The sequence below is a fragment of the Lagenorhynchus albirostris genome, chromosome 6 (assembly GCF_949774975.1).
Source record: "Lagenorhynchus albirostris chromosome 6, mLagAlb1.1, whole genome shotgun sequence".
In the NCBI taxonomy this organism is placed as follows: domain Eukaryota; kingdom Metazoa; phylum Chordata; class Mammalia; order Artiodactyla; family Delphinidae; genus Lagenorhynchus; species Lagenorhynchus albirostris.
Window position 1 is genome coordinate 81,105,472 of NC_083100.1, and position 15,730 is coordinate 81,121,201.

A 15,730-nucleotide genomic window follows, 5' to 3' on the forward strand; every position below is an offset into this window, starting at 1 on the left:
GAAGCTCTGGAGAGGTGATGGGGAATAAGAGAGACAGTGGCAGTGCTGAGCTGCCTATCTTACACCTCTGCTTTCGGCCCACCTCTGCACCACCACCCCTCTGACACCATATATAATGTGGCTTCTCCCTTAAGCAAACAAAGGGAGGAGACAGAAAAGAAAGAAAGAAACCAATATTTATTGAGCATCTGCTATGTCTTAGAAACTTTTATGCCCCAATGAAACCTTTTAAAGTAACAGATGCGAACTCCATGTTGCAGATGAGAAAAACATCTTCAGCAGGTGGGTCATCGGCCCAGGTCATCTCAGCATTGTTAACTCACAGGTCTGACTGCTTTTTGGAAACAACCTAAATGTCCATCGACAGATGAATGGATAAAGAAGATGTGGTACGTATATATGCAGTGGAATACTACTCAGCCATAAAAAGAATGAAATAATGCCATTTGCAGCAATGTGGATGCACCGAGAGATTATCATACTAAGAGAAGTAAGTCAGAAAGAGAAAGACAAATACCATATGATATCACTTGTATGTGGAATCTAAAATATGGCACAGATAAACCTATCTACAAAACAGAAATAGACTCACAGACATAGAGAACAGACTTGTGGTTGCCAAGGCAGGGGTGGGGGAAGGACTGGAAGTTTGGGATTAGCAGATGTAAACTATTATATATAGGATGGATAAACAACAAGGTCCTACTGTATAGCACAGGGAACTATATTCAATATCCTGTGATAAACCATAATGGAAAAGGATATAAAAAAAGAATGTCTATATGTGTATAACTGAGTCACTTTGCTGTAAGCAGAGATTGGCACTACACTGTAAATCAGCTATACTTCCATTAAAAAAATTAAGTATTAAAAAATAATAATAAAGTGCATGTTTTTCCATCACACAGAGCTGCCCTGGAAGAGCACCTGTCCTTAGACCCCTGGAGGGGCAGCACAGAGGGACAGAGGGGGCAGCAGGGAGGAGACCGCATAGTCTTTCTCCCACCGCATTCTAGACAAATTCATTAGGGCTGAAAAGTTCCTCATTTCAAGGGCTAAGGCCAAAATGGGATGAGCACCGGACTGGGAGTCAGAAGATGTGTAATCTCACTGCAGCTCTGCCACCTACAGGTGATGTAAGTCATCTAACCACCCTGGGCTAGCCTTTCATCTAGACTTAGATACTTTCAGCCCTGCCACTAATAATCTATGAAGGTGCCCTGTCCCGACCCATGCATTCTCAAAAGTATCACACCACCTACCTCATCAGAAGCATGAAATAGCTCCTAGAACCCTTAAGAGGAGGACAAATAAGAATGACAGCTGACAAATCATAATCAGGCCATCCATGGGTAGAGATATGAAGGTCAAACCACTAGCTTTGGTGCCCCCCTCCCCAGGCTGAGGCTCTGGGGCTCAGTCCTCTCCCAGATCTCTCAGCATCACCCTGTGATGGAACACACATGCTAATCTCAAAATGTGTGCTTAACAGGGTTTTCAAAACACACGCTAAAGGAAAATGATATAACAGAAAATGTCCTAGGTTGGTCATTAGGAGGCAGAGGCTCTAGGGTCAGCTCTGCCAGCTACCAACTGAGAACTGCCAAGGCCTGGCATTTCCTACACTTCAGGAGCTGGAGTTGAGACTCTGAAGTCTCCCTCAGAGCAAAGAGAAATCCTCATGCTGCCAACGTAAAGTTCCCAATTCCAATCACTGCGGGCTTCTATCCATAGAGACTAGAGAGCGGAATCAGGTTATCATCCCGCATCCAGGATTCTCTGGGGATACTAAAAATGAACCATCAATTCTAAATGCTATTAAACAATTGCATTTCTTTGGCGAAATCGAGAAATCCACAGACACTATTCACTTACTGATCTCCCTTTTCTCTCATTTTGTTTGAGGTTTTACATAAAACACCTGGGTAGAAATGGAAGGGTAACTATGTCTAGTGCCTAAAGAGTAATTAACCCAGCTCTCACGGTGTGAATATCTTATTAAATGTTACCCAAAGGGTAGGGTGACCCCAGTTTAACACTGCAGTTATAATGCAAACCCCCAGAGTCGTAAGCACAAAGAGAACCAGCTTCCTTATGGCAACCAGTTACATTTCCCTTGTGAAGGTGATACCAGACTCTGAGCTTTACTCAGAAGAGACAGGCCTGTAAGATTAATGACAACGTTAACATAACAAAGATGTTTCATCCAAGCCAGAGGTGTCCCCGAGCACTCTGAGCTGAACCACAGCAGAGAAGATTAAATCAGACTAAAAATATCGGCAACCTTGATGAAATGCACTGAAAGGATTTAGATATTCCAAGGGCAATACGCCAAGATCACGTGAAACATCAATTTAATTTCCTTTGCCTCTGGGATTCCTAACCCGACCTTCTTTGGGAATGAATGATACAGTGTTCTCCAAGATCTCTTTTCCTTTATTCCAGTTTGTGCACTGACATGGTTCTTTGAGTCCCAAAAGTTTGCCATGAAATTAGACATCCCAGCATGTCCAAACTACTTCGTCCAAGAGGATGCCCCTGAAAACAGCCTTCCTGATGCTGCTACTACTGGCTCCTCATTCCAGGGTCTTAGAGCTACATAATTAAAGTACACACCTGAGTTTTGGGAGCTACCACCTTCGCCCCTATAGCTGGGACACTGCTGGAATTTCCAAGAGGTGATGGACAGGCCCAGAGAAGAAAACAAGGGACAATTCAAGAAAGATCACGCAGCCTCCACTCTCATGCAGTGATAAGGCCCCATCCAATTTCTAGAGGTGAAGACTCTGTCTACCCAGGTCAACACTCCACTCTTCCGATCAAGTTTCCATTCCACGTGAATCCAATTCCCTGAGTCCGCCCAATGAAGAGCTAGGGTAAATACTAGGAAGACGGGCACAAACATCAGTCTGCAGCCCTACATCAGTTCTGGGGGGCTTGAGCTGCTTCCAGCCAGTAAATCTAGGACCTGCTGCTTTTAGTTTTTGTACCAGTGTGAGGTCTATAATCTCTGACTACAGACCTTATCATCCAGTTGTCGGTAGAGACTGGAGATCTCCTCATCATACTTCTCCTTCTCCTCTGCGGAGATGCCAGCAACCACAGGAACAATGTTGTCTATGACGGGGGTGTTATCACAGGGCTCCAGGGACTTCTGGTCCTTAGCACTGATCTGTTCATCCTCAGGCACAGCTTCTCCTGCAAAGCACAGCCGAGAGGAGTTAGGGATTGAAGAAATTCAGCGTGCAGCCCTCCAGGAAGAGGTCCAAAAATAGTCACTCCCGTGAAAAAGACACAGAGGACAGACTAAGGAGCTGTTGCATAGAGTTATAGCTTGTGTTCTTTCTATTTGACAAGAAAGGTCGCAGTGAATTGACCAAAATGGGTCTAAGGAAGAAGGAGACTATGTAACACTCCCTCTCCCATGATGCATCACTGAAGTAAACTGGTTACATCAACCACACGAGCTCTCCAACTTTGCAGCGATACCCAGAAATTTTGCATACAATTTTCTTTGTTGAGGAATATGCTAGGGCTTTACTAGACTCATATTCTCTCTAGCGATTGATTCAAAGGGAAACAGACCTCTGAGGCATCCTAATTACAATTAATTAGGTTACTGTTTCATTAATAGAAAGAGCCAAATCAAGGAACAAATTTGCCATTGTTAATAGAACACCGTAGGGCCCCAATCCTCAGACTCTGAGAATCTCTCACTCTGAAACAGGAAGTCAGGGTAGCCCCGGACCCGGGAACTCTGACTGACATCGCACCAACACACGTCCCACTACCACTCTCTCCTCCAGGAAGTCAGAATTAATTGTCTCAACTGGAGAGTTCAAATAGAATAATTTCTTATGATATCAGGTAATCCCAGGAAAGAAAAAGCAGCCCATCTAGAATATCATGCAGACACTCTGCATACCGCTTCTCGGTCTGCAGAGGAGCATTTATGGGGCCTTCGAAGGAAGTAGTACCAAATGTGAACGCAAATTGAGGGAAAAGGTGACGTTCTCAAGCTGGTCAACGGCTATCCCCAACAAGAAAACCACCTTGCAAAGACAGACTGCATAAAAAGGAGTCTATGAAAACCATGTGGCTCAACTGTGTCTTTTAAATATCTTCTTGGAAAGCAAACCAAAACCAAACATACTTTTCCATCACAATGTTTACCATCAGTTTCACACTCAGTTTGCTACAATCAGTGAGTGTCTGCAACATTCCAAACCTCACCCAGTTCTCAGCCCGTAAAATGCGTTCTGTGGAAATTCCCCAGGAAAACTGTCCTGAGCCAGAGGGAATTTCTCACAGAAAAAAAAAAAAAAAAAGACACCCCAAAACAAAGGAGAGAAGAACTGAACTAATCCATGGCTTCATGAACAGTATATATCAAGTCTCAAGAAACCCACCTGAACACTGATTGTGTACATTTATCTCAATATAAACAAAGCACTGTGATGGTTAGCTTTGCTGCCTAAGACTCCATTATCTCACTTGATAATCACAAAGGTACCACAGGCCTCCACGTCAAATACAATGAACACTCAATGATCTCACCTCGGTATCACAGTTCCATGTGAAGCAGCAACTTGAAGCAAAGCCTGGAATAAATGATTACTGTGCTGAATATACAACTGAGCCAACCTTTTTTTCTTCTGAAGCTCAACTACACTGTGCTGTACACCTAAGCTTTTTTCTAAAATTATTGACCTGAAACAAAACCAGAATATCTGAGTAGCCTTTGAGTTGAATCGGAACCAAATCATTATTTCATTCAGTTCCAATTCCTGGTTTGAAGCATCATCAACAACCTTAGTGTGCAGACCGGATTTCATCCAATGAAAGGATCTATATGATCTAGAGCCTGCTATGTCCATGGGCTATAAAAGCAGTACCGTGTTCTAGTTCCTAAGGATTTGTGTGTGTGTGCTTCAAGACATATATATATAAAATTATAAAAATATATATGTAAATATCTTTTTTTAACCATAGAGTATATACTAAAACTTTCGCCCTCCTTCTCCTCTACCTCCCAACTCTGTTCCTTCTCTAGAGAATTTCACCACTAACACTTTGGTAAATGTCCTTCCCCCACTCGGATCATGACTCTCTCTCTCTCTAATTTTTCAATCCTGGCTTCTGAAATTTGTGAACAGGGCAATCCAGGGCAGTATGAATTGATCTTCCAGCTAAAGCATATCGAAGATGAAACTCTTAACTGCACTAGACCAGAAACCAGCCAGAATACAGTCATATTGTCCACAGGCCAATTCAGCCCAAGTCCAGAGGTAAGATACAAAAACATCTGAAAAGGACATACTCCCTGCATTCTTTGGTTCCAAATGGCCACAGAGGCAGTGAGGTTGGGGTGAGCTAAGGAGTTGCCCAGTGTGTATTTCCGTTTGTCTGGGTGGGCAGACAAATGAATCCCACAACCTAGCAGTGGGTGACCTGCTCTAACCAAAAGTCACAGGCTTGACTACCCCTAAAGCTGCCTTCGTCTTCCACTGAGAAGTTATAGCATTACAAAGTTCCAGAGTTGTCCCAGTTTAGAGAGGTTCAACAAGCTAGCCAACACTGCTCTGAGGCACCTGAAAGTGACCGACAGACACCGCATAAACATGGTCAGTGGGACAGTAAGCCACCTATCAAGCCATTTCCTGATTAACCTCTCGCTTTTTGTAAAGGCGAAGAAATAACAATGCCTTTAACACAGCGCTGTTCTAAAGATTAATTAAACTAGTATATGTAAAAAACACAAAAGTCCATCTCTTATCCCCTCCTCTTCCTGACGAATTGTCAACTTTTTAGGTTTTGCAGATAAAATATCACTTTTACTTATCCTGAGATTAGTGTTTCTGGGGTCTTCACAATACCTTTGGTAGTTAGAGCTCAGTTCCCCCAAAAAATACAATACGGCCATACGAGTAGTGCCTTTAGGGTTTATTTATTTTTAACATCTTTATTGAAGTATAATTGCTTTACAATGTTGTGTTAGCGTCTGCTGCATAACAAAGTGAATCAGCTATACGTACACATATATCCCCATATCCCCTCCCTCTTGCATCTCCCTCCCACCCTCCCTATCCCACCCCTCTAGGTGGTCACAAAGCACCGAGCTGATCTCCCTGCGCTATGCCGCTGCTTCCCACTAGCTTGGGTTATTTTTATTATTGTGAAAACAATATTTGAAACCTATAGCAGGTTTTCTGGTTTCCCTTGAACAAGTCTCTGAATCGAAGCATCAACATGTTCCCCACAAAACTACATCTAAACAGCGAGCCCATCCCAGTTTTTATTCTAAAGGTCAGGCAGTCAGTATTATTTTTTGCAGCAGCCGTTCAGGCCAAGAAGAACAAAGCAGCAACACACAGGAACAAAAGCAGAGGGTGTCTGGGGGAGAGCACAGCTCCTGCCCAGAGAGGAACCAAGAACAGGTTTTCCCAAACACCGCTGCCCTTCAAAGGACCGAGCAAATGACTTCCAGAAGCGTCCCTGGTAACTACACTGTCCAGCTCACAGACATGTCTGGGGATTGTAAATTCCCAGCACTATGAAGGACCTGACACTAGGCAATCTGTCTCCATGGCAATCTCACAGCATTAATGGAGAATATTCCCTGCAATGCAGTGGATAGGGTCTCCGGAGAAGCCCCCATGAGGTGATTATGGAATAACTGATTGTAATACAGAAGACAGCTGCAAACAAACCCTGGAGAAATAATGCCCTAAAATCTGGAGGCAGGAGAACAAGAAAAGGATCACAAATGAAGATTAGCCTCTATTTTTATTCTCCTTTGCATGAAAAGCAAATTTCTCTTAATTTATCCCTTGAGGATTTATAAGGAAAGAGCTTATAATATTGTAAAGCATCTGCTATTTTAGAATGAAAACTCCGCCTCCCACCCCCCCCAAGAAACATTTCCCTTTTTTACATAAGCATTCTGGCATTTCCTAATTTCCTATTGTCAGATGTAATTACCTTTAAGGACTAAAACGATTTGTGTGTACACCGGAGCATTCAGTTGGAGCATACCTATAAGGTTGCAGAGCACTTTAATTATAAAATGAAAACCCCCCAGAGGGCATAAATAACATTTCCACAAGAAGTAGAAATCCATCAATCGCAATAAACAAGAATGACAGACTAATCAAAAATTCTTGTTAGTGCTATTAGTTAAAAAATGCTAAAACAGGCTTTTGGGGGTTTTGTTTTTTTCAAAAAAAAAAAAAAGAAAGAAAGAAAACCATTAGGCTGCCAGTAATTCATTAAAATTTCACACATGAAGTAGCAACAAGCTAGTTATCCTTTTCATAAATGGAGTCCCTACAGCCTCTGGAGAACATAGTAAGGTAATTGGCTTCTCTCTGCAGCTCCAGGGCAAAGATTGGCTGGTCACTCACCGCTTCCGCCAGAAACCAGACCAGATCTGGCAAAGGAGCCACTCTCTTTTAACACCAATTAAACAGGCCCAGTGGCAGACCTAATGGCAGGTAATTTCTATATCAAAGAAACGAAAAGGAAACCTTTAAGTTGCCAGATGGGCAGCTGGATACAAGATGTCATTATATAAATGGGAGGTTTAAAAAAAATCATTCCTTTATGGGATTATTTTGCACTCAAAGAGCATCTTTTACCCTATTTCCTCAAGATATTGTAAGAAGTTTAAGACATTCTCTAATCCTTTCTACAGTACTTTTCTAATAAACTGGTCACCCAGGACTCAGCATCCTCTTTACATTCTTCTTAAACAGGCCACACGATTCTCCTAGCGATCAGTATTTCTATTAGTGTTTCGTTGTGCTCTCAAAAGAAGGAAGAGGGCCTAACAAATTAGACCTCTCAAATGAAATGCTAACTTCTGAAGTTCTACAATAATCATGAGTCTGAGAGGGGGGCCAGCATCTTCTACATATTTAATGCCAAAAAAAGCAAATTGGGTCCGAACTACGGAGGCTGCACAGTTCCACAGAGCCCCCATCAGCCTCGAGGTTACAGATTTAGCTACTTGGAGAACCAAGCCTGCTGGCCTGGCAGGTTTTAAGTCTGGAGAACAAATCTGCTCTAGAGATTGCCGATTTTTCCACACCTTCTCAGATTGTGATGAAATAATTTCTTTGCAGGACTTCAGCAGATGGGGTAAATCTACATCCACTCTGTTAGAAAATATTATATTATGCAAGAGATGCTGCAGATATGCAGTTTCATCAGGTCATTTCCCTGCACTTCTGACACCTGGATATTCAGGGCCTCTTTTTCTGACTGAAGCCCTTGTAAAAAGTTATCATTTTTTTTAAGAACAAAATTCAAAGAAGTACCAGAGAAGAGGGCATGTGTAATGACTGACCTGGCAGAGACTGGGAACGATGGACTCAACCCCTCTCTAAGCATCATGCCCCTGGGCCTTCAGCCCTCCTTCTCCATCCTCTTGTCTAGAGTCTTTTTGATGGATTGAGGAGGAGGAGGGGGCAGCGGTGAACTGGAAGCTGAACTACCTAAATCTATCCCCACTTACAGGATGGTTCAAATCCTTTCTGTACGTCCGATCAACAAGCAACAGAGCTGGAAAAAAAGAAAGATCCTATTTCTGACAGCTGCCCACTCCCTCTATCTGTCCTTAAGCAAGTAGGCTGAACAAATTTCCATGAGGCTACAGTTGCCAACAGAGCCTCCAGATTTGCAGAAAGACTGCCCGTCGATTTTAGCCCACAAGATGTCACTAGGAGATTGTGGTGGACATGTGTTGTTTTTCAGACACTCAACAGCCACTCTCACAACAGCACCTTGACTGCCTTGTGAGGAATTACCCTCTCCAGTGCATGTAGTCTTGGTCAGACAACACAACAGGGTGTCCTGTCGTTCCCCAAAGCACACCACCCAGCGCAGTATCCTCTGACTCTCCAGGGCCTCTGGGTCTCCAACGCACGAGACAAGGATGGAAACACATCTAGAGGGGATCCACTCCAGGTGTGGCCCCTTATAAGCCCAGTTCCTCAGCTGTTCTTTCGGTTCTGTGAGTCACTCATAGCCTTCTTTTTTTTTTTTTAACTGAAGAATAGCTGATTTACAAAGTTGTGTTAGTTTCAGGCATACACCAAAGTGATTGTTATACATACACGTCTATTCTTTCTCAGATTCTTATCCGTTATAGGTTATTACAAGATACTGAATGTAGTTCCCTGCTTTCTCTTTTTGTTTAAGCTGGCAGGACCTTCACTGGCCCAGTGGGGAATGGAGCCAGGAGAGTGGAGGGTTCTCCCCACTCCTGCTTTGTAAAAACAAGGTGTGAGGGCTTCCCTGGTGGCGCAGTGGTTGAGAGTCCACCTGCCGATGCAGGGGACACGGGTTCGTGCCCCGGTCCGGGAAGATCCCACATGCCGCGGAGCGGCTGGGTCCGTGGGCCATGGCTGCCGAGCCTGCGCGTCCGGAGCCTGTGCTCCGCAACGGGAGAGGCCACAACAGTGAGAGGTCCACGTACCGCAAACAAACCAAAATAAAAAAAACAAGGTGTGACACCCCCCCCTTAAGCTCCCACGCACATGCCCTGGGCCACGCTGCCTGAATGGCAGTGGCAGAAATGAATTAAGGCTTGGTGTGGTATGTGCATTACTACGAGTCCCAGGCCATGTTCTGAGAATCAATGTTCTACTACACCCAGTGGAGAAAACCGCCAGGCTTGCATCGGAAGTAGCCCATTACACTATAAGAATATAGGTGGGGATGGGGTGAGGACCAGCCTACAGGCACGTAATAGGATAGTATTTCATGGCTTTTGAATGACTGGGCAGGGAATGCTCTCTCCTGTGGCCAACTGTATCAGACGTACCGCTCTTCACTTATTTACAGTATCTGCCTGGGCCCAACTGGCCGCTGAGACATCATATTATTTTGCCTCTCCTACTCCTTTGTATTCCTACCTCATTCTGTATAACAGCAAACCGGCAAAAGCACAGGCATGCACACATATGCATGCTTTTCCCTGCTCCACTCCTCCTCTCCTGCTCTCCTACCGCTGGGGTGGGGCAGCCAAATTCTTAAATGGTAAACACTGTGCGAGGAAAGGAATCTCTTTCCCTAGGGAGGGTGCACGCAGCTGACAACGCTCCTTTATCACGTTCTGACTGCAACCTGGGAATATCCATGCGTAGCTGTCACCGCAGCGAACTCAGCGGCTGCCCTCCCACACGTTTAGAACCAAGGTGCGTACCAAATTTCAGAAGCAAGTTGGAAATATCCTGCCACTTGGGTTGTAGTGGAGGGCACTGCCTCTTCTCTCCACTCCACCTTTCAAAATCCCCGCTCTCTAGTTGACACATCCCAGCCGTGCCCTCGTGACCATGAGGAATCAGGGTGCACGGGACACCATGGAAGGAATTCCAGTCCCTTTTTTTCACACTCATCTCCGTGGCCTAAACACAAACCACCAGGGCAGCACACAGGCTGCACCCACAGGGAAAGAGAATGAATTCAGGAGTCAAGCGCCCTGTGGAGTCACCTAGGGCGAGTCTCCCATCCTGCCTCAAGGGCTGCCGGAGGATTAAACACCTAGTCTCTCGGAACAGGACAGAAAGCCTCCGGGTTTTGTTGGATGTGCAGTTAATCCTTAAAATAGTTCTTCATTCATACCTGGTCAAAGGACCACTCCACCATGCCTCCACCTGTCTCCTTTCCTGCCTGACATTTTTATACCACTACAGTAGGTTCTCTACATTTGAAAACTTTTGCTTCCAGAAAAACAAAGTGTTAGCTTGCCGGACAGGAGAGCTGCAGCGATCTCCCTACTCTTAATCACTCAGTGATTACGTGGTAATGGTGGGGGTGAGTGGAGGGGTCTCTCAAGACCCTTCCTCTTCTCTTCCCTCTCCTCTCTTCAGAAGTCTATAGAGGACCTCACCCCTACCTATGACTTCAATTACCTCCAGAAGATCCATGGCAGCTCCCCTGAGCTCCAGACCTAACTTCTTATTTGGCATTTTCACCTGGATGTTACATCGGCACCTCAAACTCCCTTCTCACCTCCCTCGCCTCCCTTCTGGTTCTCCTCCTGTGTTTCTTGTCTCAGGGAGCACTTCTGCCCTCCATCCAACTCAGCAAGCTAGAAAACTTGACACTCTCTCTCCCTACGGCTTACTCCTCACCAAGCACTGCTGATTTCACCTCCTAAATATGTCTCCGGTCCGTCCATCTCTCTCCCTTTCCACTGCCCTGTCTCTCAATTCAACGACTATAATCTCATCTCTGGAAGACCACCCCAGGTCCTAGCCCTCCTCCCACACCCTCCAGTCCATCCTCCAACACAACCAATGGATCTTCAAAAATGTAAATCTCATCATACGATCTGCAGCTTCTCACTGCTTCCAAGATAATGACCAAAATCCTGAACAAGGACTACATAGCCCTGTACGGGCCTGCCTGTCCCTCTCTCACCCATCTCAGTCCGTCTCGCCCAGCCCCAGATCTCCACACTGGCCATCACTCCCGCCCCGTCAGCGTCATTGTAAACCTGGCTCCTCCCACCCTACCCGCACTTCCACCCTCACCTATTTTGCTCAGCTAACTGCTCTGTTTCTCTCAGATCTTATTCCCTAGGTCACTTATTGGGGGAAATCTTTGCTGACTTGAGTCAAGCTCAGGGCCCTCTGCTGTAAGAACTCTTAGCACCTTATACTTTCCCTTCTTGATGAACAGCACAGACTAGCATCACACGGTCATTCGTCGCGGTTGGAGACTATCTCCCCCACCAGCCTGTAAGCTCCGTGAGGGCAGAGACCATGCCTGACTGCTCACCCTTTAACCTCTGGCACTGCATTAAACACATGCTTACTTAACAGACATTTATGAAAGTCTATCACGTGTCAGAAACCATACATTAGTTCTCCTGAATTATGTAAGTTAAGGGCTTAGGTACGATCTCACCCTATAGGGCATGGAAAACAGTAAATATCTGAGTGGATCTGCAAGGTGGGACAAAGAATTAAAATGATGTCAAGTGAGCAATCCAAGAGCAGGGGACAGTACCCAAAAGAGATGCAAGGCATGAGCGTGGGTTAGGCAAACAGGGCAGTGGGCAGACCCCAGAGGACAGCTGACTAAGGGATGGAGAACTGGAGGGTTGGAGCTTGGCAAAGGACAGGAAAGAAAAGAAAAACACAAGGTTAGTTGCCCACACCACAGTGTTTCTAAGGCCAGTTCCCCCTCCCCTTGTCAAAAGGCTTTACTGAATGTTCCAGTTGCCCAGCAGAGAAGTGACCCAAGAGAATCCCAGAAATAGAACAAAATTTCATACAGCCACTCCCTGCCTTGCCAAGCACTCCTCCCCACTTTCCTACTCCTGCCAAATTGCAAGGAATCATCCACCAGCCGCAGGTGCTGAATTATTCAATAATTCCAGCAGCTTTCAAAACACTTGTGCAGCTAGAAAATCTCCCCAAAAGAAAAGAATTGTGTTATTTAGACTACTAGGTCATTTCTTGAACCTCTCTTGAATCCTGGTTGCCCACGTAATTGTTTTTTCAATTGAACAGTAGCTCATGGACACCCCACCCTTCCTAGCAAAAACAGTGGCAAACATATAATCACAAGATGATCTGCTGCTAACTCTGCAGTTATAAGCAGGCAGGTTACCTGCCAAACCTGCACAGCCATCCCTAGGCTCCTGCACTTACCCAAGACTGAGATCTGATGCAGCACCCGAAATAAGTACCAAACCCAGCAGCAGAGAATCTGAAGAACAACCTCCAACTATCCACTATTCCCCTACACACACACCAAGCTGCCTTGTTTCAGTGAAAAAAAAAAAAAGGGGGACTGCTACCTTCTAACCTCCGTCACCAAGCGAAAACCATTAAAATAATCTGTCTGAGCCTGGATCTGGAAACCCTTCTTCAGCACCTCACCCACAACCCACCCACCACTGCATGTCAGCCCTCTGAGATGTTTTCTTTGAGCAGAACGAACCAAAGAGAATGTTTCAGGGAAAAAGAAAAATGAGTCACGAAACAAGCCTTTAAGGCTCCATTTTAGGACAGAGTTTCTTCAGGAATCCCCTATTTCTGGCTCTGAAGAAGCAGAGCATGAGGATGAATTGGGCAAATAAAAATGCAAATATTTGCCAGCGGTGACTTTTAACCCCAAATCGATTATAAGACTCACATAGGAGAGAATGATATTTTTCATTTAATCAAAAGCAATCAGAGCCCCCAAAGTCTTGGGCACTGCCCTGTAAACCTCAAATATGGCTACCAGGGAGTGAATTACAGTGATAGAGGCGCATCTCACTGCAAACAGATTAAGGGAACCTTGTAAACAGTCACTTGCCCACACTAAGCATGTATGTCAGGGGCTTCCCTGGTGGTGCAGTGGTTAAGAATCCGCCTGCCAATACAGGGGACACGGGTTCGCGCCCTGGTCCGGGAAGATCCCACATGCCGCGGAGCAACTAAGCCCATGCGCCACGACTACTGAGCCTGCGCTCTAGAGCCCGCGAGCCACAACTACTGAAGCCTGCACACCTAGAGCCTGTGCTCTGCAACAAGAGAAGCCACCACAATGAGCAGCCCACGCACCACAACGAAGAGTAGCCCCCGCTCACTGCAACTGGAGAAAGCCCGCACACAGCAACAAAGACCCAACGCAGCCAAAAAATAAATTTTAAAAAATTAAAAAAAATTTAAAAACCCTTCCCCCGAAAGACATCGGGGAGTTTGGGTCAAAAAAAAAAAAAAAAAAGAGTGTACATCAGCCAAGTGATGGGGTGGGGTGGGGATGAGTGCTAGGGAATAAGACAATATCTGCTTGTTCACATAGGTGGTTGCAAGGCAGGACCAAGCTCCACCATCATCCACTCTTTCCCAAGTGCCCCAGGATGCCAACAGTTGTAGGGGGAAAAAAAGCACACGCTCATGCCTCATTCTTCCTTACCATTTCTCCACCTGTTTAGCTCCATCTCCAGATGCTGGAGAACATTCTTCAACGTCTTGTTTTTCTCTTTCTCTTTTTCATATTTCTTCTTCCATTCTTCCGCTGTCAGCTCCAGGTTCACAGAGACTGTATTCTTGATGGTCTTAGCCCTGGGGTGAAAAACATAAGGGAAAAAGTCTGAGCATAGCTACTAGCATTTGCTAAATCATGAATATAATTAAGCCTCAAATTCCTTTCACGCCAGAAGACTGGGACTTGGGGAGCACGAGGGACCCTGAAACTTTTACCTATCACCCTCCTAGCTGTATTAATGGCACCATTATTCCTAAGGCTCTAAACTCACCTTTCCGTTTTTATTTCTCCTTTACTTCCTGCCAGTCTCTAGATCCCATGGGATTTTCGTTCTTTTTTTTTTTTAATGAATTTATTTATTTATTTATGGTTACGTTGGGTCTTTGTTGCTGCGCATGGGCTTTCTCTAGTTGTGGCACACGGGCTTTCTCTAGTTGCGGCGAGCGGGGGCTACTCTTCGTTGCTGTGCACAGGCTTCTCATTGCAGTGGTTTCTCTTGTTGTGGAGCACGGGCTCTAGGTGCACGGGCTTCAGTAGTTGTGGTGCACGGGCTTAGTTGCTCTGCGGCATGTGGGATCTTCCGGGACCAGGGCTCGAACCCGTGTCCCCTGCACTGGCAGGCGGATTCTTAACCACTGCGCCACCAGGGAAGTCCCAGCATTTTCAATCGAATTATCTCTTGGGGTCTTTCTCTATTCCCTCTGCCACCACCTTGGTCTATGTTCTCAGTAACAACTTATGGTTATAGCGTTTTTCAAACATTCAGCATCCTCCTTTAAGCATCTTACATACCACTACCAGATTCATCTGCCCAAGTAGAGCTTTCTTTCAATTCAGTTAACTATGAAACACTGGGGATATACCAAGACAAACGAGACAAGGTCTCTGGCCTTGGAGCTTACAGTTTCTCATACCAATAAATACACAGACAAATCAGCTGTTTCTCTTACCCACATTTGGTACCTAGAATCATCCCTGATGTGTTTAACACATGCCAACACATGACACCCGAGACAGGTGGGTCACTTTATGAACTCAGCCTGGCCAGGTGAGACCGTGGCTCCCTGCCAGGCACATCCTTCCCCACCACACAGGCAACTGTCACCAAGTACGAGTGGAGGGCCCACTTTTCTCAAGAAAAGTCAGAAATTAAGATTTTTATTTGTATCTCCCAGCTTAAGACAATTCTTCAGAATGATGTGTGGGACAAACAGACATGTCTAATGGACACCATTTTGCCACTTGGGGTATAAGAGATGGAGTGGCCTCCTAGGATGGATGGCCTGGGATGGAGTGTGATGCCACAGTGCATTTTTGGACAGTATCTCAATGGAGCAAGAAGTGAGAGTTAAGGCACTGGGGGCTCCAGCCAGTAATGAAAACCAAATACATGATTCACTGACTTATGCACAAAAATGAACACATAAGCAGATCTGTCCAATTAAAAAGTAAATTGATGGAGGGAGATGCCAGAGGGAAGAGGTATGGGGACATATGTATATGTATAACTGATTCACTTTGTTATAAGGCAGAAACTAACACACCATTGTAAGGCAATTATACTCCAATAAAGATGTTTAAAAAAAGTAGGGCTTCCCTGGTGGCCCAGTTGTTGAGAGTCCGCCTGCCGATGCAGGGGATACGAGTTCGTGCCCCGGTCCGGGAAGATCCCACATGCCGCGGAGCGGCTGGGCCCGTGAGCCATGGCCGCTGAGCCTGCGCGTCCGGAGCCTGTGCT

General features: G+C 45.4%; 1 protein-coding gene across 1 annotated transcript in view; it reads right to left on the minus strand.

Annotated features, from left to right (window-relative positions):
• The window catches only part of KIF5C (kinesin family member 5C), a 163,193-nt gene that overhangs the window by 49,269 nt on the left and 98,194 nt on the right, over positions 1 to 15,730 (minus strand). Inside the window, exons 11-12 of the mRNA XM_060151509.1 lie at positions 13,921 to 14,069; positions 3,023 to 3,198 (exon numbers count right to left, since the gene is read on the minus strand). Of these exons, the coding sequence (XP_060007492.1) occupies positions 3,023 to 3,198; positions 13,921 to 14,069 (325 nt within the window). The remainder of the gene's footprint in view (positions 1 to 3,022; positions 3,199 to 13,920; positions 14,070 to 15,730) is intronic.